This window comes from Dysidea avara, chromosome 5 (assembly GCF_963678975.1).
Source record: "Dysidea avara chromosome 5, odDysAvar1.4, whole genome shotgun sequence".
Classification (NCBI taxonomy): domain Eukaryota; kingdom Metazoa; phylum Porifera; class Demospongiae; order Dictyoceratida; family Dysideidae; genus Dysidea; species Dysidea avara.
This window is the reverse complement of record NC_089276.1, coordinates 23,253,740-23,278,378: the sequence shown is the minus strand read 5'-3', so window position 1 is coordinate 23,278,378 and position 24,639 is coordinate 23,253,740. Positions and strand designations below refer to the sequence as shown.

The 24,639-nt window shown below is 37.9% G+C and overlaps 1 protein-coding gene and 1 long non-coding RNA gene across 2 annotated transcripts; one reads left to right on the top strand and one right to left on the bottom strand.

Moving 5' to 3' along the window:
- Window positions 1-1,144: 1,144 nt before the first annotated feature.
- On the bottom strand, window positions 1,145-24,549 carry LOC136255453 (uncharacterized). The gene is made up of 21 exons (XM_066048225.1): window positions 24,061-24,549; window positions 22,119-22,868; window positions 21,955-22,063; window positions 20,640-20,791; window positions 19,790-19,919; window positions 19,591-19,739; window positions 18,853-18,943; window positions 18,694-18,801; window positions 18,354-18,512; window positions 10,286-10,444; window positions 10,064-10,238; window positions 9,388-9,489; window positions 9,174-9,262; window positions 8,740-8,796; window positions 7,737-7,885; window positions 7,386-7,530; window positions 2,789-2,923; window positions 1,825-1,947; window positions 1,630-1,776; window positions 1,411-1,583; window positions 1,145-1,360 (listed from the first exon to the last, which is right to left on the bottom strand). Exons 1-21 carry the CDS (start codon window positions 24,495-24,497, stop codon window positions 1,216-1,218), a joined length of 3,684 nt encoding a protein of 1,227 aa, XP_065904297.1. The 5' UTR covers window positions 24,498-24,549; the 3' UTR covers window positions 1,145-1,215.
- On the top strand, window positions 15,813-16,740 carry LOC136255454 (uncharacterized). Its single transcript, XR_010700896.1, has 3 exons — window positions 15,813-15,944; window positions 15,992-16,062; window positions 16,109-16,740. It is a non-coding gene; the product is annotated as an uncharacterized lncRNA (long non-coding RNA).
- Window positions 24,550-24,639: the final 90 nt, after the last annotated feature.

Sequence of the window (24,639 nt, the reverse complement as noted above, 5' to 3'; positions counted from 1 at the left end):
ACAGCAAATGGTACTATTAGCATTGTTGAGTCTATAGGCTTGAGCTAATTTTGCTTTGAAAATAGCCTATAAATCCAGCCTATTATGCTCAAAATTACAAAATTAAGATTATTCCCTAGTCTTTCCTGAATGCTGTATTAGAGTGATTGCTCTGTTAGAGTGTCTCAATCTTGTTTTCACAAAGTGTGAATACTCAACCAAGAAACAGTAAAAATAACAGCACATTTTCTTGATTGATCATGAAATGCAGTATTAAGGCAGAGAAAATTATAATTTTTTCAAATCCCAGTGAAAATGTCAGGCAACCTAAAGCATTACCTGACATTGATATGCTACTATTTTACACAATTCTTCATAATAGGGAAATCCTTACGATACATTGATAGAATAGAGTGACTCAACTTATAATAATACAACCATTATTGTCTAATTGCATTTGCTATTATTGCCAATGCTTCACTATAAAAACTCTACAACTTCCTTCTGACATTTTGTCAGGCAGGTTCCGTTATGGTCGGCCATGTGTGATATATTTGCCTGACAAATGGCCAACCACTTCAAAGTCAGCATAACAATGCCGTAATTAAACCACAACTCCACCTTAGGTATTGTGTCATGATTGTGACACCTCCACTTTAGTTGTTTACCTTTATAAGTTGTTAACTTGATGTTTTTACTTACTTGAGATAGCCACTAGCTTATGGGTATATGCCATTGTATTGAGTGAGAAGTGTGCAGTAGGTGAAACATATTTGTTCACAACAAAGCATACAAAGATCGCTGAGATCCAATAAACTCTAAAGTTACTCTCACTACATGTACAAACTTGCAGCTGAGAAGCGACTGCAGCTTCAAGACAGTCCAAATTGCTAAATGACTTCCTAATTCAATTGCGCCATTTTTCCCATTATGGGAAGCACTGGAGAAAAAATGTACCTATTTTCAGTTTTAAAGCACTCTGCATACTAAAGTAGCTAATTCCAACCCAACAAACTATATATTTCTGAGATTGGCAATCAATACTCTATCTATTGAGCATATAAAAAAGTCCATTCTTCCAAAATTTAAAAACCAGGCTGGAATTCCTATTATGTATACTGAATCTGAAAATAAATGCTGAGCTATACATAAAATACACAATAACTTGAACTACCCACATCATAATATTATATAATATTTACAATGTAACTGCAAATGTGTGTATGAAATTGTCATTTATTTGTATGTGTGTTTAATCAAGTTAACTTCATCACTATCTTTAGTAAATTCTATATAATATGATGTTGGTACCACTTTGGCTGTAGCAATAGTATCTGATCCTTCTGTAACACTCAACATTGCATGATACTTGCCTTTTACCCTGTAACATGTGGTGTATGTGATATAATGTAAATGTACCATACAACTAACCTGGTTGTGTATGATGCTTTAATCTTGGCGATAATCTTCACAACAACTACCACACACAACATCACCACAGGGAAATAGTAAAATGGTGTTAGTATAGCAACATGTGTACTGATTGTGTCCACATGTCCACACTGGTCAATACTGAAGGAGTGATCAGCACCATACACCACGTCCTGTAAGTATACCAATATCAACATACTCTCATGATCATGTGCTGACCTTAAACTGACTAGTAGGAGCCATCATTAGTAGTAGTAACTGATCTACTAGTATAACAATCTCCAGTACATTGATGTACTGTTTCTGATATGGTTGATAATATGCATATACTGCCACACAAGTCATTGTCAGTAACAGAACTGGAACCTGTGTACATGTATAAATACTTACTACTGGTATTCAGATATTACTTACCAAGTTTCCTGGGTCTATTACTATAAAAATGATGAACAATGTTCTTCTGATTAAGTCAACTGGTGCCCACCATTGACAATGATCACTAAAAGGTTCCCTTAATATTCTTTGCACAGAAAGTCTCTGCAGAAAGGAATTACTTGTATAATTTATACTGTACAGATACGTAATGGGTAATTAGGACAAAGTTTACATATACACAGCATTTTATCAAACTAGTACCATGACTAAGACTTCATAATAAAGGTGTATACGAACTCTTGTTAATACCATTCAAGTTTTTTCATTCATAATTATAACTACTGATCAGGGGCATAGGAAGATATTTAATTTATGGGTGCTCTACTACTAATAAGGTCAATTTGGTTTTTATCTCAAAAGAATTTCTATATAGTCACATTAAATACGGTACTGAAGGATGAAATCAGCAACTCTATTTCAACAACATGAAGAGCCTACAAGTTACCATGTGAGTAGTCCATGTCAGATACATTGTTTACTATATGATAACAAAGAATTATTATAACCTATGGTTTCATGCTCTAACTATACTTATCCTTATAATAACATAATGGACGTACCATGTTAAGGATCCTCTTACATGATAATAAATTGCAGGGCATTATCCAAAACCTACCTAACATTTAGTCATTCATAAATGCTTATCACTCAAAGCCAAGGTGGGATTTCATAAGAGGAAATCAGGCAAAGCAGATCCTCAGTTAACCAAACAAATTTGTTCCTATATATAGAGTTAGACGAGTATTCAGATCAATTTGCTGGATAACTGAAGCACATTGATTCGCTCGGTTCAATCACTCTAACAACACATACATTTAATCTAATGATAAATTATTCTAATCGAACGAGTCATTTTATCAAGGTTCAGGATCCACTGTAAAACAAAACGTATTAACAAATTCTGTGAAACATGTACTACTACTACCATAACAAACATACGCACCTTCAGTTTACCCACTGTAATAGCCATCACAACCACAATCAGGACTACACATGATGTTAGTACTAAGACTGCAAACAATGCTAAGGCAACATGTCCTCCTGTGAAACACTTCACTGTACCATCCACAAACCATCTCTATAGTATCAACATTGAGTACATATAATACATAATACCTGTATAAACAAACAAGTAGAAGGAAAAATTAGAAATTCTAAGCTGGATTAGGGATCAAAGAATTTAAAAGCAGTAATAGCAAAACAAGTAGTGAAATAGTCTCTCTTGTTTCGCTACTTTTTTGCTATTTCCTTGGTTGACTACATTTTATTCTTTGATCCCTAGTCCAACGCTTTTTCCTTCTACTTGTTTGTTTACTTTTTATACCATAGTTGTGACTAATGAGTCTGCATATACTGCATTAAAAGAAATAATGGTTCCAGGCATGCCATAAAATAAATTTGTAACCTGATCTTGGAAACCTACCTTTTTTGGCAAACTGGTCAATTTTCTGTTTTATACATAGCTTAAATGAGGCGCGTACTAGTTATCTATCTTGTGTTAAAATTTTAGCTTAATATCTTTCAGCTATCACCCACAATACAACTCCTAGGAAAAAGAAGCTTTGGGTGTGAAGCTTCACTGCAAGAAGTTTTAGTAGTTGCCAACCGAGTTTTCCCAAAAAAATTTGCTTGTGCCCAAAAGGTAGGTTTTCCAAGATCCGGTCACATTTTGTGTCTGAGCATGTGCCCTGATATTAATTACTGAAAAGTGTAGTGGCTATCTTCAGCCATGTTCCGCCTATTACACGGTGATACAAATAAAGAACACTATGTAATTTCATTAGAAAATACAAGTGAAAAGCGTAATAGCTACCATCACAGCCATGCTACTTTGAATTGAAATCTCGCGTTATCAACGAAAGAACTAAGACACAAAGAAGGACAAAGGTAAGTCTGTGATGCATATATTGTACATACTGAGGTTGGCAAAAAGCACTACTGGACAATACATCCATGCTATTACCATGGAATTCCCATGATCCCCTTGAAATACCCATGAAAGTTGCAGTTGGTATTTTTCATGGGTAATGAAATAACTATGAAATGTATGGAGCAAAATAATGTACCAATGAAAAACCCATGAACGAATAAGTTTTCATGGGTTGGTATGTATGTACAACCCATGAAAAACCTGTTAAATCACATCAATGAAAAATGTGTGGAAAGCCTATGAAACACATTCATAGGTTTTCCACAGGATTTTCATTGGTGTGATTTCACAGGTTTTTCATGGCATACAAACCCATGAAAACTCATTCGTTCATGGGTCATTCATCAGTACAATATTTTACCCCAGCATTTCATGGGTATTTCAATATCCATGAAAAAATTATCAACTGAAACTTTCATGGGTGTTTGACAGGATATTGGGAATTTCATGGTAATGGCAATTTCATGGTAATAGCATAGATTATTGTCTAGTAGTGAAGGTACACCTCGGAACAAAGCAAGGTTGAACAGTAAAAAAATCAAGCCTGTAGCCTTATACATTGGAAGTAGGGCTGAAACGATCATAGCTCTTTTAGTATTTGAGTACTCTCTAGAGTTAACGACCGAGTACTCACGAATACTACAGTAGCTACTTGTAGTCATACTCATGTGACATGTTTTAAGCAGTTTGCAGCTTTTACAATGGTACGCACACTGTATTAATGTTAGTGTTCTTGACAAAAAAAACTATGTCAATCAAACTCTATAGCCTTCATTGTGTCACTCCCTGATGACAAATGCATCATGTGAGCTGGGTCGTGTGATCTTAACAAGTATTTACTATCCAAGCACTAAATTCCTTAATGATTACTTGAGTACTTGCAGTAATTTGTTTCAGCCCTATTTGGAAGGGTTTGGGGTCACTCTGAAGGCACAGTTACGTTTAACCAAACCTCCAGCTGTTTTGAAGGAAAACTGAGACTGTTTTTCAGGTGATTTTGAAGGGCAAGAAAGCCCAAAATTCCATGATCCCTAATATACAGTACTACCGTACTGTATGATATGATAACATCAAGACAACATGTACTGTGTCACGCGGCTCAAGAAGCTGGCACACCACACCGAGAGGATATTTCATACATATGTATCTCTATGATCCCTTATCTGGTTGCAACCACATTTCTTACAGAAGTGCCTATCAGGTAGGGCAGGTAGGGGAGTCTACAAACCAAATTTGAAGAAAATTGTCCCAGCCATTTCTGAGATATGAGCAGTCATAGTTTCGTTTTAATTTCTTCGTTATTTTCATTTTGCACACTTTGCAAAATCTACCATAAAACACAAACCCATACTCCAATCAAGCTGAAACGTGGCACACTTAACGGGCTCTTTAAATAAATCTCAGTACCAAATTTGGTAGCAATTCAATGAACAATCACGGAGTTATGACTGAATATTCGCGTAAAATAAGATAAAACTTCTGTCACACCCACAGGGTAAACCCCCCTGATGGAATGAACTAAAATTATTACTATGTAGATGGAGTAACTATCGTAGGAGTGGTTTGAAATGAATCGAGATAAAGACCATGGAGATATGACAGAAAATCCAATACGCGATCAAATTTTGCAATTTTAAGAACTGTTAGTTTTTACGACTACCAGGCAAACTGCTCATAGAAAGTCCTTGCAGTAGCATAGAAGAATCGGAGTAAAAGCCACTAAGTTATAATGTGAAATCCAGCTATGTGTAACAAGTGTGAGATCGAGATACTCTAATAGTACAGTCACCATACTTCTATATATTAGCACTTTCAGCTTGTATAGAGCTCAAATTACTTACATAATTTAAATAGCTAGTACACTGTGTTTTATTAATCCATGGTTTTCATTCATTTGATGCTGTTTCTGCATGTTGTTCTTGTAGCAAACAAGTAAAAAGCACAGCAAAAGTAGTGATGTCCATAGATAGATAAACTGCATGGATGCTGCGTTCAGTTACAAACCAGTCACACTGTCAAGAGTTCACCTATTGTAAGTATCCCAATACTTCAGCTACAAACAAATCACCCACTAGAGAGTTCAACTACAGTAGAGAATTCAGCTACCAGCTAGTCACCCAGTAGAGAGTTTAGCTACAAACAAATCACCCAGTAGAGAGTTCAGCTACAAAAAAAAGCCACTCGGTAGAGAGTTCAGCTACAATTAAGCCATACTGTAGAGTTCAGCTACAAACAGGTCACCCTGCATAGAATTTAGGTATGAACAAATCACTCTGTAGACAGTTTACCTACAAGCAAATCACCCAGTGTAGAGTTCAGCTAACTGTCAAAAACTGCAACAAGTTGGAATCATTTCATAGTTACATACAGTAGCTACTGTCTGCCTGTTGAGAAAATAAAAAAAAATTGTGAATTAAAATTTGCTTAAATCCATATCTCTGTTATCCTTCTTGTAGGAAAGAAAAAGGACAAGTAAAAAGAAACTTCAAAGCTGGCCTATATAGACTGCTTTGGAGTATACAAATACAAAGATTGAAGTGATATCTAATCCAAAACAGCCAAGCTGTAAAAAAGGGTGCGGCCCCCACAAAGTCATGCATGGTGAAAAAAAATGTGAAATCCAAGTTGGTGGCCAAGAAATGGCTGTGATGGTAGGTAAATGGAAAAAAATTTAATAACGACAAATTCAGGTGAATTTGTTGCTGAGTCCTTGGAGGAGGCAGCACAAATTCACTTGAATTGTCGTTACTAAAAGTTTTGCCATTTACCTACTATCACAGCCATTTCTTGGCCGCCAACTTGGATTTACCATCTTTTTTCATCACGGCATTTTGGGGGCCGCACCCTTTTTTACAGCTTGGCTGTTTTGAATTATACATAGTACTTCTAACTTCACTCTCAAGAGGCTATCTTAAATACAGTTTATCAGGGGTGTAGCAAGAAAATTTTAACTTAGGAGGATGATAACTGGTTGATACAATTTTGCACAGTGTTCAATGCACACTCAATATCTCTATCTAGGGGTGTTTCGGGGCATAGGAAACTTTGAAAATGAAATTATTTAAACATTTGAATGTTTACATGGCTGCTCTATTAGAGCATCACAATCTTAAAGTAGAGCTCTAGACCCGTTAGACTCCCCTCCTCCCCCCTTTGTTGCTACACCTATGCAAACCATGCCTTCTATAATACTACATTTCCTACTTCAAATATGTGTACTACATTGTGTAGTATTTGCATATAAGTGAAACTACACACACCAGGGTTTTGTCCAGGATATTCTGTGTGGTTACCAAAACTGGCTAGAGCAAAATATTTGATGTCACAAACACATCAAATGTTTACAATTTTATACCAACTGTGTTGATCCAAAGAACTCACTGTGTTCTATACCATTCTTGATTACTATCTATAAGTAGAAGCTTAAATAAAAAAAATCACTACATTCCTTAGTGCTTAATTCAATAACAGTACTAATGGCAGTAAGCCTCATGATTAATGGAATCTTAAAACTTTGAGTTTCAATTACAAAAATATATGGTCTGCATTATATGTATGTAGTTAATTGATTGTCTTCAACTAAAATAACAAATTATGGTATGGTCCTTACTGGTACTAATTCTCCATCATGATCCTTCAATATAGGACAATTCAATACAGACACTGAAGTATTAACAACATCAGTATATAGTAACATTATCAGTAGCCATAGTCCACTCCATGATAATCGAACATTCATTGTGATGTTAAATTTCCTACAACATGAGGAACAATAACTTGACTGGAGAAGCAGGAATGTAATGTATAGCCATCACAACCATATAAGTATCCACATATGAGTAGATGATTTTTGCTACGTTTGTATGCATACACACATGGGGGATCACACTCACACATATACGATACACACATACATACAATAGCTAGTTAATCACATACATTGAATAGCAATAATACAAACCTATGGATAGTATAGAAGAATGTAGACATTGTCACTCCCAACACAAATGGTATATATCTGATACTGTAGGATACTAGTGCAGTCATTCCAGGGTATAGACAAAAATCATATGGAAAGTATAAACTGATAGCACTGCTGATGTAGTGTAGCTATAAAAGTATTATAAAACATTCACACATATACATATCAGGACACACAATAGTGTGTCATGCAGCCAAGTAATGCTAATGTGTTCGGGTGTACAACAGACAAATGTGTATTTTAAAAACAAAAACATGCTTCGTACCTCAGTGGAAATAACCCATTGTTTCTGCAAAAAATTCTTTGGTGTGGGACACCTTTCATTCCAAATTTAAGCAAACTGGTCCAGTGGTTAATAAAGTACGTACATTCAAATTCATCTAATTTTTTTGTATTTTTCTTCTGCTGTTAATTTTCTTTTTGCAACACTTACAAAAATGTCATAACTCACACAACCCTTATTGAATTATTTTCAAATTTGGAGGACATAAAGAGCATATAATAACACATTTATCATTCGATTCATGTACAGATTGGAGCGATTAATATTACGAGCAATTGTTCCAAGTACGATTTTTTGTCATGCCTGCAGGGTAAACTACTGCCAATAACAACTTAAGAATTGGTATGCAGATAACCTGCACAGACCTTTTGTGATTTAAAGAGTATTAGCTAAGGAAACATAAACACCACATGTGAAACAAGTGCAATCAAGATACTCTAATAGAACATTCACCATGAACAAAAAATGGTGCACAAAAAGCATCTAAAAATTGTTCAGGGATCAAACCAGGGACCTCCACACCTTTACACCCAAGCCCTTTACCATTCTGCCATTGCTATGAGTTGCTCATCTCATGATCCCAACTATACAGCACTACCGTACTGTATGATAAATAGCAGTTAATTTACTAATTGAAAACATACTATATGCCAGTATGTTGTATGCATGCACAGAAGCTATATTAGGATAATCACTTACATAAGGCTGGACAGCACTGAATGTTACTGGGAAGTACTGTGCAACATGAGGTGTGACCTGTGAATTAATAACTGGTAGTACGTATTTATGTACACGTGTACTTATTTGTATACAGAACTTACATATGTACATGTACACATTAATGTATGTTAAAATAATATAATTTGCTAAACAAACAGCTACTGTAAGTAATAATAATAATACTAACCAACAACCTTGCTATATTGTCATCTATTCATACAGCATAGTGGTTATACCCTAATAAAACAAACTTCATTCATTTGCTTTGTTAAACGATAGCTACCCAGTTATTCTATAGGATGAGCTGAGCTAAAATCTATGTAGGTATTTACATGTACGTATATAGCCTGAATATGAACTATACAAACAGCTTCATTACACTATCATAACACTGACAGTATTTCTGATCTAACCTGTATATAGTACAAGAATGGATAGAACCATGGAACTAGTGTAGCTGATGATAGCAGTATTAATGATATCACTATGATGTTTGCAGCAACTGTAGTAAAAACAGTAACAGTACACAACATGTTCACGAATGTGTGTTAGATTCCCTCTCCTTTTAATTAAATGACATACAATAATACGTACAATGTACATACATGTGTATTCGATTGTACTTACCTAAGGCAACAATCAGCATTGTATTCACATGTCCACACTCCACACAATTGTTAAGGAGACCACTCACTCCTTTGTCATCACGACATTTACCACACAAGTACCCTGTGATAATATAAGCAATATACAAGACAGCAAATACTCAGAACAATGGCACATAGGAGGCTATGACTCTAAAAGGTGTGAGCATCTCAAGTCTCCGGTTGATAAAACATCAGCACGTACACATGTACGCACACACAAAGCAAAAAGCAAAGCCTACGACAGCCATGCAAAACACAGATATATTGCCGCCCAGCGAATCAGCACTGGGATACCTGTGTACCACTCAGGTGCTTGAGCCTTGTGCAGAAAGATCCTCCTGGGGTATTGTCTCGCTTGGCAGTGTTGGGATTGTTGTGGAACTTTGGGCTCCACGACCTCTCTCCGTGAGACCTAGACAGTCCTCCTGCGGGTTACTAGCCCCAAGGACAGTTGGGAATTTGCTTCCCCAGGAAACACCAGGTATCATTGATGTTACAGCTGGGTGGGCTACTTCACCAGATGACACCAGGCCACCAGGTCCCCTTTTAAACACCTGGGATATACACACATGCATGCACGCACACACGCACGCACAAAAAGCAGCACAACGCACACATAAATACAAATTTGTACAGTACATTATCCTACCCAGTACCTTCTCTATCACAAACACACTGACGATCTTCATCATCATCATAGTACACATAACTACACTCATCATTGTCATTATTCAAATGAACACACTGACAATAACCAGGAGGACACCAGTAGTATATCAACTCCTCTCCATTGACAGACACAGTATCTATTGCATGTGCCCAGTATCCATCCTACAATGGAACATTATTTGATTATTCTAATAGTCAGCCCATTATACCTTTAGTACCACTTTTCTTTCATGAGGTAAGCAACTAATAATGTTTTGCTCACGATCTTCATTACACCTACATGAGTGCTCATCATTCACACCAGTAAGGTGTAGGGCATGGCCAGGAGGACATGGAGCAATTGTCAAGTTAAACTGGTGTATTTGACCCTAGATGTGTGAGTACAATTAAACCACATACATAGCACATAGCTGCATTATTTAGTTGTGAATATCACTAGCTGTATAGCCACTATACATGTATGCAAGGCAAAACATGTGACTGGATTTGCAAAAAAAAAAAAAAATGTCTTCCACACACATCCAATTTACCAACTTTGGCAAATTATAACTTCAGAATGGAATAAGATATTGACTAAAAACTTGTGAGTATCAACATAGCTGAATGGATGGAGAAAATTTCACGTTTATGTTAATTGAGCACTAAGTTATGATCTCCCAAGTGCATAGAATTGGATGTGAGTGGAAGACCCCTTTTTGCAAATCAGGTCAAAATTTGGAATTTTAGGTTAGATTAGGGATCATCCAGCTACACGTATCAATTGCTGAAAAACTTTTGTGGCCACTGTGCTTCATTTTCAGCTATGATCAGCCTGTTACAGCATTACAAACGAAGATCAGTATGAGAAGCATCTCTGCAATAACTCCAGTCACCACAGTATTAGCTCCAGAATTAACCTTGATGAGTTTAGTACTGGTCAGCAAGCGAAAGCCAAAGTATGCTACCATGAATTGACACCTTGGTGCTTTCAGCAAAAGAAAGGAGGACAAAGGTAAGTCCATGATGCATGCGTTATATGTACTGTGTTCTAAAAGGCACCTGTCGGACTGGAACAATGTCCAACAGTTAAAAATCAAGCTTGCTGCATTACGCTTGTCTGAAGGAATAGTAGTTTACAGTAGGTATTCTGTCAGTAGAAAATTCTGTTAAACATATCCACACAAAAACAGCCAAGCTGTGAAAAAATTGTGTGGCCTAAAATCCTGGATGAAAAAGTTGTGAAATCAAAGGTGGTGTATAAGAAATGGCTGTAACAATGTTGATGCTAATAAATTTTAACAATGCACACAGCCATTAATAAAATGTATTACCAATAACATCATTGCAGCCATTTCATGGCTACCACCTTTGATTTCACAACTTTCAGGATTTTTAAAGCCATACCATTTTTTCACAGTGTAAGCAGAATATATGTGTGTGTACATTGTGCATGCGTGAGAGTCCTAAACAATAAGAGTTATTAAGTTGCTGCGTTGCCATCGTGCTTCTGTTGAATCCATCTGGAACCCATCCTGTAACAGACTTGGGGGCTTGTCTGGGAGCAGAAAAGGAGAGATACTTGCTAATCGACTGTTCGACTGTTTCCTGTGATCTTCATTCGTTTCTACCACATTTCTTCTTGCAGTTTCAAAACCACTAAACCTTAATCCTTTGTACCGGATTAATGGTACCTGATAAGGTGACGCTTGTCTTGTGGTAGAGCCTTAGAAAGGAAGAATCAAAGGGTAGATCCTGACCTACTGATCACACAAAAGGCTATTGACAGTTTGGCAGAGAAAATCAAGCAAGAGAAGTCGACTGCAGCAGAGGGTAGTCTGTCACCATTGGTGTCGAAGAGTATTGTTTATCTTGAGGGAAGTGAGAAGAAGGTAGCAATCAATGTGCTAAGACACGCTGGTGCCACGCAATCATTAATTCTGGACAGTGTGTTACCGTTTTCTGACAAGTCCTCAGCTGGAGTTATTGTACTACTGCAGGGTGTCGAAATGGGAGTCCTCAGTGTACCTCTACATTCAATTGGTCTGCATTCAGACATAGTCTCAGGCACTGTTGTGGTAGGGCTACAACCCACCCTACCTGTGAATGGTATTTCAGTGATATTAGGGAATGACATGACTTGGCAGGAGACAAGGTCCTGGCTGACCCACGGGTAGCAGATGTTCCCTGTATGGCTACAGAGAGAGAACAAGTCAATAGCTTATTTTTGTCATGTGCTATAACCCGTTCAAAGGCCAAGGCTGAGAAGGCAGCACAGGTTAAGAGTAGACGAAATGAATCTTCAAATGTGTCTAGCAGTCAGGATATGATGTACAGCCACCAGGATTATCTCCTAAGTTACGTGTTATAGAGCAGGAACGAGATCCAGAAATACTGAACCTTAAACAAGTTGATGTTGTGCTACTTCTAAAAACCAAGTGCCATGCAGCTAGCTAACTCATCTGGAATTAACTGTGGATAGTATATATGCTACTATGAATTAACCAGCTATATGTATCACTAGTTTATTGTTTTAACCAATAGGGTAGTTTTGGGTTGTGCAATAATATTGCTAGCTAAGAAAGTTCACGGCATCTATTCAGAGAAAGTTCCGGTATGTTATTTTGTAAATAGCAATAATGTGCTCATGAGAAAGTGGTGGCCACCTAATGTTCCAGCCTCCCAGGAGTGGAGGGTAGTTTACCAGATTGTGGTCCCGCCATCTTATAGAAGAGATGTTTAGTGTTGGCCCATGGTACACCTTTGGCTGGTCACCTTGGGGTTGAGAAAACTTATCATAAAGTTTTGGCTCACTTTTATTGGCCAGGTTTGCATGGTGATGTTAAGAGGTTCTGTAAAACATGCCATGTATGTCAGCTTGCAGGGAAACCCAATCAGCACCCACCTGTATCTACCCTGGTTCCTATCCCAGTTATGGAGGAGCCCTTTAGTCGTATTATGGTGGATTGTGTGGGACCACTGCCCAAGACACGTGCTGGAAATCAATACCTCCTTACCATAATGTGTACCTCCACAAGCTTTCCGGAGGCCATCCCTCTCCGTAATATAAAGGAAGATAAGATTGTAAAGGCTTTGATAAAATTCTTTACATTTGTACAGCTCCCAAAAGTGGTACAGTCAGACCAATGGTCTAACTATATGTCAGAGTGTTATGGTTCAGCTAGGTATTCACCAGGTTAAGCCAACCACATATCACCCACAAAGCCAAGGGGCATTTGAAAGGTTTCACCAAACTTTGAAGACAATGATGAGGACCTACTGTATGACACGAAAATCTGACTGGGATGAGGGTATTCCCCTGCTATTGTTTGCTACCAGAGATTCAATTCAAGAGTCCTTGGGGTTCTCCCCATTTAAATTAGCTTTTGGTCATCTTCTTCAAGACCCACTGAAGCTGCTCAAGGAGTCTTGGCTGTACAATGATAATGACTCCTCACAGAGTGTTATTATGCGAATCTCTGATGTGCAGGAGAGATTGAAGGTAGCTAAGGAATTAGCACAGAATAACTTGAAATCTTCACAGGGTAGAATGAAATTATGGAGTTATGGTACGACAAGAAAGCTAGATCCCATACCTTTCAGCCAGGAGACCGAGTGCTAGTGCTCTTACCTATGCATGGCCAGCCAGTACAAGCACATTAAACTGGTCCGTATACTGTAGAGCAGAAGGTTAATGAAGTTAACTACTTAGTTAAGACTCCTGGTCGGCGGAAGGAGAAGAGACTGTGTCATGCAAACATGCTCAAGCCATACCACGGCAGGGAAGGTAATAAGACTCCAGTAATGGTTGCTATGAATTGTGTCACTAAGAATGATGAGCAGGATGTTATCACACAGGAGTGTGAAGAGATAGGGAGAAGTCCACAACTGAAGAACCCTGATGTATTGTTGAACTTGGAACAGAAACTAAGACACTTGCCTGTACAGAAGAAAGAGATGCTGAAGGAGTTGTTGGGTGAGTTTGCTGTTTTGTTTCTGGATGTACCAGGAAAGACTAGTAGTGCCATCCATGACGTTGATGTGGGTGATACACCACCTATTAAGCAGCACCCCTACAGAGTGAACCCAATGAAGTTGAAGCTAATGAGAAATGAAATTGATTACATGTTACAGAATGGAATAATTGAATCCAGCCAAAGCCAGTGGAGCTCTCCATGTGATGCCAAGGTCAGATGGCACAAACAGATTTTGCACTGACTTTGGAAGATCGATGGTGTTTCTAAGAGTGACTCCTACCCAATTCCCCGGGTGGATGATTGTATTGACAGAATTGGTCATGACAAGTACGTGAGTACTGAAAGGGTACTGGCAGGTGCCATTGACGAAGCAAACTCAAGAGTTGTCAGCATTTGTGACCCCAGACGGTCTGTTTCAGTACTGTGTCATGCCATTTGGTATGAAGAATGCACCAGCAACCTTCCAAAGAGTGATAAACAGTGTGATCTCTGGAATGGAAGGCTTTGATGCTTACATAGACGACCTGGTGCTATATAGTGGAAACTGGGAGGATCACATACAGTTGTTGAGAAAGTTCTTTGGCAGGCTGAGAGATGCTCACCTCACTGTTAATCTCTCCAAGAGTGAGTTTTGTAGAGCACGAGTTGTGTTCTTGGCCACATTGTAGGCCAGGGAGAAGTAGCTCCAGCATCAAAGGTAGATGCCATTGTGAATTTCCCCACCCCAGAAGACAAACATGAAGTAATGAGGTATTTGGGGATGGCGGGATATTACTGCAAGTTTTGCTATAACTTCTCCACTGTTGCTGAACCACTTACCACTTTGCTACAGAAACAGAGAAAGTTTGTGTGGAGTACAGAATGCCAACATGCTTTTGAAAAGATTAAACCTTTGTTATTATCAGCACCTGTGTTGAAGGCTCCTGATTTTGAAAAGCCTTTTAGCTCCAAGTTGATGCCAGTGACATAGGTATTGGTGCTGTTTTGCTACAAGAAGGGCATCGTGGCATTGATCATCCTGTATGTTACTTCTCTCATAAGTTTAACAATTAATTATTCTACTACTAAAAAAGAGACATTGGCTCTTCTGTTATCGCTACAACACTTTGACGTGTACTTAGGCACCACAGTAGCTCCAGTTGAAGTTTACACAGACCACAATCCCCTTGTTTTCATTGAGAACATGAAGAACAAGAACCAGAGACTGCTCCGGTGGAATCTGGCTTTTCAAGAGTACAATTTAAGAATCCACCACATCAGAGGGTGTGATAATGTAACTGCAGATACTCTGTCTAGAGCCATTGTTTAGTTAAACTGGACTCTTTGCATACACTCCCATATTGTATTTTCTAGGTGTTTTTGTACTACTTCATTTTTGCTCTTGTAGGTTACAGGCATCATCCTTTTTGTAGAGGTGGAGTGTTATATAGTAGAATATATATGTGTGTACATTGCACATGCGCAAGAGTCCTAAACAATAAGAGTTAGTCACTGTGTCACCATCGTGCTCCTGTTGAATCCAGAGTACAATATAACGGTCGGCCCTCGGCCATTTTCCGATCAAGTGATGCTGTTGACCGATCAATGTAGCCGTTGGTCGGCCATTTGCGCCGATCAAATTTTTTACAACTGTAATTCTTTATTCATATTAGTCTTTATAACATGTAATATTATAGTTATTATTATGTCGTATCGTTAACTTTCCTTACCGAAGCTGTTTAATCACTACGTGAAGTCTCGATCCCATCGAAGCATCGACTCGATGCGCATGCGTAAGCTAGAGCACTGCACCTCGTATTTACCCAAATTATCGATTGTGGGTTACTGTCGATGTTGTGAAGAAGCGATCACTACACTGACTACACGGGTGGCACCTTCCAAGAGAAGAAAAGAAAGTAATGTTTGCGAAGTGGAGGTACGATATTAAGTATAAGATGGCCATTTCATGGTTATAATCTGTAGAGATGCAGTGGCTGGAGAAAGTGGAATGAAAGTCATGTGATAAAAGTGTTCTCCACACGGAAAGTTCGAGAGTAAGTTTTGATCTATTGCTATTCAGAAGAGAAACTTTAACAATAGCTAGTTGATAATTTAATCTGTGCTGACTCAACACCACTTGCAACAAAGGAGCACGCTCCCACAGTGGCTGCCCGGCCAGCTCTGATAGAAGGTCAGGTGCCTTTTCCTTAATCCAATAATTTTTTTAGTCTTTCTTTTGGCTAGCACTTCAACATCTAATGCTAGGGGTAGTGGCAAGGGGTGCTGGATACCCTGGAAAAAAAAAACAAAGCATTTAGCCTAGCTAAGTCAACAAACTGGCAGTACAATACATTGATTTATAGTTTTTTCTGTAAAATATGTATGCAGCAACACAAATTTTGTACATGTATTACTAATAAACAATTCTCTGTAAAATGCATGTGCATAAAGTTCAGTGATAAGTATCTGAAAGTGGTCTCAGATTCAATCTCAGAGTGATCCTTTTTCAAAAATTTTCTGGGGGGCATGCCCCCAGACCCCCCTAGTAGGCTTGTGCTTTGCACTGCGAGGTGTGCTTTGCACTGCGGGGTGTGCTTTGTACTGCGGGGTGTGCTTCGCACACTAGGATAGTACACCTCTATCTTATGGCCATGCAATTTCAGAAATGGCCAATCAAATTTATTTTTGATTGGCCATTCTGTCCGAGCAATAATTTTCCCTTATATTGTACACTGTGAATCCATCTGGAACCCGTCCTGTAACAACAGCTTGGCTGTTTTGAGTGGATTTCACTTCTTTTTGTACTTTATAAGACCCCAAAACCAGCCTATGGCTGACCTTTGGGTTTGTTTTTACTCACATTTCATTTTTCTATGCAGACACAATGATGATTATTGAAGACACACAGATTAAACTATAAAACAAGTGAGGTGATCAGCCAAGATAGCAGTGGTTCAGTGGTTAAGGATGCAGGTATTAGGTATGGATGTACATGGTTTGAACCCTGGTTAGTTTTTTCCCTGACATTTTTTGTGCACTTTTTTTCCCCACAGTGACTGCTCTATTAGAGTATCTCAATCCCGTGATTTTACACCTGTTTAATTTTTGCTTTATAATCTATTGCTATTCCAACTATCAAAAGGCACTGCTGCAATGACCAGCCTATTTACACATCAATTTTCAAGTTATGTATTCCCATACTCGGTTTACAACAAAAGTTATCCTTTTTTAACATGAATAAACACTCATAACTCCTATCAGATTCATAGCAAACTTGATATGTTAATTCACCTTTCATTTGTACCAAAGATTGAGGCAATCAAATTACATGTTTACATTTTATAGCAATTTGCAAAGTGTGTGAAAGGAAATTGAAGCCCCTGTAACCCTCATACGATGTAAGAAGAAAACAAAGAAAATAAATCGAAACTTTAAATAACAAATCTCGCAAATGGCTGAATTCAGTCAAATTTGCTGTGTGGCCTATCCTACAGCTATAGTACAAAAAATGGTGTGCTTTGGAAAAGGGGCCATAGAGTATGCATGTGTGAAAAGGCTGATTTATTTCTTCCTGTCAATATACTCACGGTGTGGTGCGCCAGCCTTGGCCGAACGACACACTACCGTGTGCTTTGATTTTTTTTAGACAATGGCAATTGGAGGATACTTTGATATTTGCAAAGTATGCAGATTTTTATTTTGAGGTGTCTTACTGGGTAAGGTGTCTTACCCAGTAAGACACCTGTGTACATACCAAAATAAAAAACCCTTGCTCACCCAGTAAGACACCTGTGTACATACGTACCAAAAAAAACCCTGCATACTTTGCAATCCACAAAGTATACATCAAAATTTGTGGCTAGGTGTCTTGGATTACTAGCAACATTTCAGTTCAGAGGATTGTCTAAACAACTACGATATGCTCTGCCTCAGTGAAATCATTCCTTCGGGGTGGCTTATCCACTGAAGAATCCTAGCACTGCATGTCTTACCTATACTAATTCTGTAGCAACTAATTGGAAGCATTGGTTGCTCTGAAAACACTTTTGGGCTTGGTCAATACTGCCAAAGTGCCATGAAGGTATTGTGAGGCTTTTTCTGTTGTTTTTTTTGTATGCTTTTTTTTTGTTGTGACAAAGTGCAAACCTCCTAATATACAGTACCACTGTACCAATATGCATGACATTCTCATGCTTGTAGGTACAGGTACATACTGTCCATACAAGCATGCATAAATGTACAAGCTCTAGCATATACACAGATATGTACATAGAATGAGCATACATGCAGACACAGTCACATACACATGCATGCAATGCGTCGAAGCAGAGACATACTGACATACCAATGTTTGTGCTCCAAAGGCTGAAACACTGATACGATGTGAATCTATCAAGACAGAACTGGTGATTGGATTTTGGGATACAATACTATACGTGAAAAGGTAATTTAAATCTGCCGGTTGTAGTGATCTAACCGTAGGGCTGAATGAAAAGGAAACATCCTAGAAAATAGCAGCAAACATGTAGTACATATATAAAGTACATCTTCTATTAATATTAGCACAAAAGAAAATTACAACAGCTGAACATGAATGCATGTACACAATTACACATACACACACGCACACACACACACACTTGCACACACAATCAAACTTCTATGATGACATGTCTACAACTTACAGAGTCAACTGCAGCCCCTTGTAACTCAAACATATCAGAGCCAATAAAATTCTGCTCATCGTGTGGTATTATTACCAGATTGACTGGTTCTCCAGGATAAGCCTTGATCTATACATGTACTATCAGTACATTACATTACACTGCCATATATAAACTTACAGTGTCATTAAGAATAATGAAATTTATAGCTGGAGTTATCACTGGCGCAGACGGAACTACTTTATTTTTACTAGTAGAGTTTCTGTCCTCACTACATGTACACACATAACAGCTAAGTTATAAACAGAGATGAAATTATAAAAAAAATGGAATAGAAGCAGGGCTGGAATCCTGGAAAAGATCTAGTAACCAACAGGAGGGCTGTCCAAGTCTCATATATAGAGGGACAAATCTAAAAGTTTCACAATGACTCTAAGGACAGTTGCTTTACCAGGTCACCAGGGAAGTAGTCTGAACATATCAGATAGTTGCTATCGGTATCACCTATCATTTGAAAATTTACTGCTGGACTGTAAAACTGCATGACATGACTACACTGTAAATATAAACACAAAACACTTCAAATAATTATTTATCAGCCCAGAAAAGTTGCATTCTTAGTTTTTATGTCCATAAAAGCACCCCTTCTACTCCCTCTTTGAAGGAAGTAAGAAGGTATGCACAAGTTAAATTTCACTACTGTTGTATGTACTGTCGTCTATCATGAACAGTGCCTTACTGTCATTTGGTAGCAAACCCAATTCTACCACCAAGTTCCCATTATGCAGCTGGAGTAATATGAGTAAAGTTTCTTGCTCAAGCAAGCATCACAGAGCCTTGAACCCTCAATCTTGCAATTACTAGGCTGATACTCCCACAACTTGGTTATGTACATGTACACACAAACACAAAACTCACTTGTAAATTATAAATGGTGAACGAAGTATATTGCTTGCATCAAAATAAAAGAATGGTTCAGAATATGAGAACCATGAACAGAAGTCCAACTCATTAGCAAATATTGCTGATCCAACGATGGCATTATTATCAGTAAATGTCATGGACACCTGTAGATGTGTGGACTAGTAGTGTAAACACATGTAACACCTCAACTAACCTTATCATCATCTATCTTACTAAATGGTGTAGTTGTGTTGTAATATTGAAGGAAACATAATGGGTTGTGATAGCTCCTTCGAAACAATGGCAGGGCATTTATGATTTCAGAAACTATTGATGCTCCCAATCTGAAAAAGTGAGTATACAAACCATAAACTTGTATGATGCCTACGTCATTTTAGCAGTACTGTATGTACATGTACCAGATTACAGTACATTTGCTATTGTATGCATATACAAATGCATAACACGCACTATCAAAACAAAAGTTTTAAGTTACTACTGCTATGTACATACACTCACTCACACAAATCAGGGAACTGGGAAGACACACGTGTACATTAATCAAGCACTGTGAATCAGTGTAGGTAAATTTAGGGAGGGGTGGGAGTCATGCTACATGGATAACAGGGAACAGAGATGATACCAGAAGTTCCAGGCAGATTCCATGTGAGACATGGACAGTTTGCATTTGCTCTAGACAGGCAAGTTTTTTAATACAGCTGGTGAGACTAGCTATAGCTAGGGAAATGTGAGTCATGTTCCTCAGCTCTTAACAAACTTGAGACATTGCACATACCACACAAAAGCCATAGCCAACTGACTGCTGCTTTTACACACATACACACAATCTACAAAAAAAGGCCACTCTGTATATTACTTTGTTAGATTGCTTGGTAACACTTAACATGTACATACGTACAACTTGTATGCCAACCACTTCAATGACTCTCACCAAGTATGGTGAAGTTTTAATTGATGCCACAATTTTTGTTTGCTTGTACATTTGTGTACATTATTTATTCATGGGTTTTATGAAAATATAGCTAATCCTTAAAATTACGTACCTTCCATTATTATTGGTAAACATCACATGTGTGTTATCCTGAAGGACTACCTGACTGGACGAGAGCAGGTACAAAGCACCACCAAATGACCCATCAACAGTGTTGTTGTGAAATGTAACATTTCCTTGTAAATCTATTTTGCCAGCAATCGACTGTGGAGAGTATAACCAAAACCAATCACAAATTGTGTATACTACATTAAACATATGTTTACTGTATAATGTGTACATGAATGTTGCAGTCAAAAACATACTGTATGTGAGAATTGGCACAAAACCCTCTTTGTCATTGGAGTATAACGTGTTCTGAACCATCAGCAGCTCCAATAAGAATGGGTTTTGGTCTCGTTACTTCCAACGTGTTGCTCTTCCATTTTTAAAATTTCTTTATTATTGAAGTTTTACAGTGACCAGCACTGAAGGTCTGACAGCAATTTGTGTTGCAGCCTTTTAGTTGCCTAACCTAACCCAAACAGGACTAGACAACTTTAGACATATTACTTAACATGGCTAATAAGGTGAAACAGAAAATGGGCGAGTGCATGTTATTAATCACTCACCCACCACCCCAAAAGGAATGCTTATGGTATAGCTACATCGCAGCACTACCAAAATTGGCATGACAATCTACTTGCATCCTGTTGTTCTCCAGATGATTATAAACATGTGTATTAACTGTGAAAATATGGTAGCTATAGCCTTGGTCTGTATGGACTTTATCCACAATGATGTCACGGAGCACAAGATGGCTGTGTTATTTGGGCAACTAACGTAGAGGCACCTATGGAGAAATTGTTTTGATCCATCATATTTTACTCGTCAAGCAAGATAGCAACCAGTAACTAACAGGTATGGGTATAAAGTAACAAAGGCCATTGCAAATGAGCATTATCTTGAAAATTTTCCAGCATGTGATAAATCGTTCATTGTGTTGTCTTGTAAACATACCTGTTGCTTAGAGCTTGATATCTCCTTCCCTGGCTGAAATATGATCGATCAAAACAATTTCTTCATAGGTGCCTGTACATTAGTCCCCCTTGTAACGTGGCCATCTAGTGCTTGTGACGTCATTGTGGATAAAGTCCATAGAGTTAAGCCCACTTGAATATACAACATCAAACATATGGTAAGATTTTTGCAGAACCAAACACAAGTAATATGCTAAGCAGCAGCATCAACACACCAGTCAGTGATTCATTTGGTCATTCAACATATTTATATAACAGATTACAAACTACATGTTAGTATACACACAGTTATACTGTACATGCAATCTTATCAGTTGACTGCATGCACACACTCTCTATATAACTCACTCGAACAGCAGATTCCTTGTTCCTACTAAATGTGACATTTTCAAATCTTGCTGAGTAGTAAGCAATATTAATAGCTGAACCATCAGCAGCAATATTACCATCAAACACACTAAAAGCAATAATATGAATATGTTTACATCGATAATACATGAAATCACACTTACCAGTTAATAAACTCAACAGGGAACAATATTCGATAAGCAAAGAAGTTATAAGAGGCAATATCAACAGCACCACCATAGATCAGTGCAGAATTATTATAAAATTTACAATCCTCAAACACAACAAGAGTATTTGGTAGTCCATACAATGGATAGATAGTAGCAGCACCAGCTACTTCAGAATGAGCTACATTATCAGAAAACGTACAATTGTAGACTGTATAATTGAGGACGAATTGTATAGGAAAGTTGAAGGTACTAATAAAATTCAAGACACCTGCAAGGGAAGCTCTGTTGCCAATAAACACGTTATTACTCCATAAGTATGACTGGCGGTCCTTTCCACTCTCAGCCAGACAATATATCCCTCCAGCTAAGTTGTAAGCAGAGTTATTCACAAATATACTGCTGTTTAGAATGAAGCTTAATGCAGTGTTTATATTTACAAGAATTGACATTGATGCACCTCGGCCACTAAAGATACGACCTCTAAATATTTCAGTTGACGTCAGTCTCAGTGCAGTCGGTGCAGCAGCATAGTTATTAATGAATGTACAGCCAGTGACAAGTACAGATACATTGTGTAGTATTAGTTTAGATAAAATGTAGTGATAACCGATTGATAGACCAGCAGAGCTTCCTTGATATGGTCTTCTGGTAAAGTAGCTGTCTGATGTGTTATTGAGAAATTTACAATTCTTCACTGTCACATCTTGTGAATTATAAATACTGACAGCACCGTGTTCTTGATGTCTGAAACAAGTATGTATATGTAAGTAACACCATATTAGGTAACATTGAAATGGTGATACTGCAGATAGAAACACACAAAAACTCTCATGTTTTATAGACACATTTTAATTCATTGGTATTGTATTACCACATGTTCAAGCATATGCAGTATGTCTTCTATTTTACAACTTATCATAGTGTACACTAGTAAAATGCAAAACAGCAGAGTCATGACATGCATGCACACACCAGGGGTTGGTCAACTGGGTTAGCTTTTAACAATACTGATGACAATGTACCGTGTAAGTACTTTCAGGATTTCAGAACGACAAATTATTTTAAATGTAAGGGGTGTTATAATTAGTTTCCTCATTGGTTATATGGTAACTGTCATCTGCCCAGTAAAAATAAAGAAGCCATGTTACATCCAGGTCAGATCTGAATCTTATTTGGGTTACTATAAGGACTTGTGAGTTACCCAGATCAGCAGTACTGGCACACATGCACGCACAAGCGACTGACACACACCCTTGCACGTGTGTCTGTGCACTCATGTGTGTGTACTGCAGAAGTTAAGCCAAGTTTGTGCTGTACTGTGCTCTGTGTGTGTGCGTGTGTGCGTATAGTACTCATATTGCATGGTGCATTTGTGCATAGTGCATATTATTCAAAGGTCAAATACCACGGATTAGCCTCACAACACACAGTTGTGCTGTATACATATATAGGAGCAAGAGTGATAGGAGTCAAGTTCCATATATCATAACCCAACATCTGTTTAACAATTACCAACACATTTAAATACACTGTACTGTAATAAATTTAAACTTAATTATGTATACATATTACAGGAAACACTGAGCCACATGGGAATTACCAATGCATAAGACATAAGATCATAAACCACCATAATAACTTATACCTTATGACCTTTAGCCCACTACTGTAGAACATGTACAACTTGGGCATGAGCTTGTGTGATAGTAATAGTTGTACTTCAGGGGTAATTACAATGAGCCAAACAAATGGTATCTATTTTAATGGGAAATATCACACCTACAAGATATGCTGTTTGTTTTTGTGCATTATGTAATCATTACACAGTACAATGCCACACCTAACATTATAATAATTAAGATCAAACATAATTAATTTGGTGGTGGGACTTTTGCAATAATTACAGTATGTTGGTACAAACAATTTTGCGACTCACAGAAAGTAGCAGTTGTTAATGACGACAGTCAACACCTCCTCTATCACTATGGGTACTGGACATGATGTGAACACTAGCCCATCTAGTAGAACTAGTGAAGCACGTGATAGTGATAGGTTCAGCTTCCTCAACTCTTCCAGATCAGACAAACTAGCTGTACAATTAATATCAACTCCTCCACCTTCACCTACTACTATTAGACTAGCGTTGTGTTCCAAATTAATTTGCATAAACTTCACAATGTTCAGTTTGTAGCTGTTACCAGCTGCCAGTGATAGGTGGACACACCTCACTTTATCTCGTGATGTCGCACTGTTCAGAAACTGGTCTAGTTCGGATTGTTTAGTGATCGTGACGTTGCATTCATCACTACAGACGATTCTGTACAAACAGCAAAGTAGTAAGATGTAAACTGTTAGATTCTGATTCTTCATCATGACCCCACACGTGCATCCGAGAGACTTTAAGCCCAGCCGGCCTCGCGCTAATCTATTAGCGGAGGCCCAAAGATTATGGATTTTCCAGACGTAATGCTTGCTTTGTAAATTACTGTAGTATAATTACGTAATCTTCCGTGTG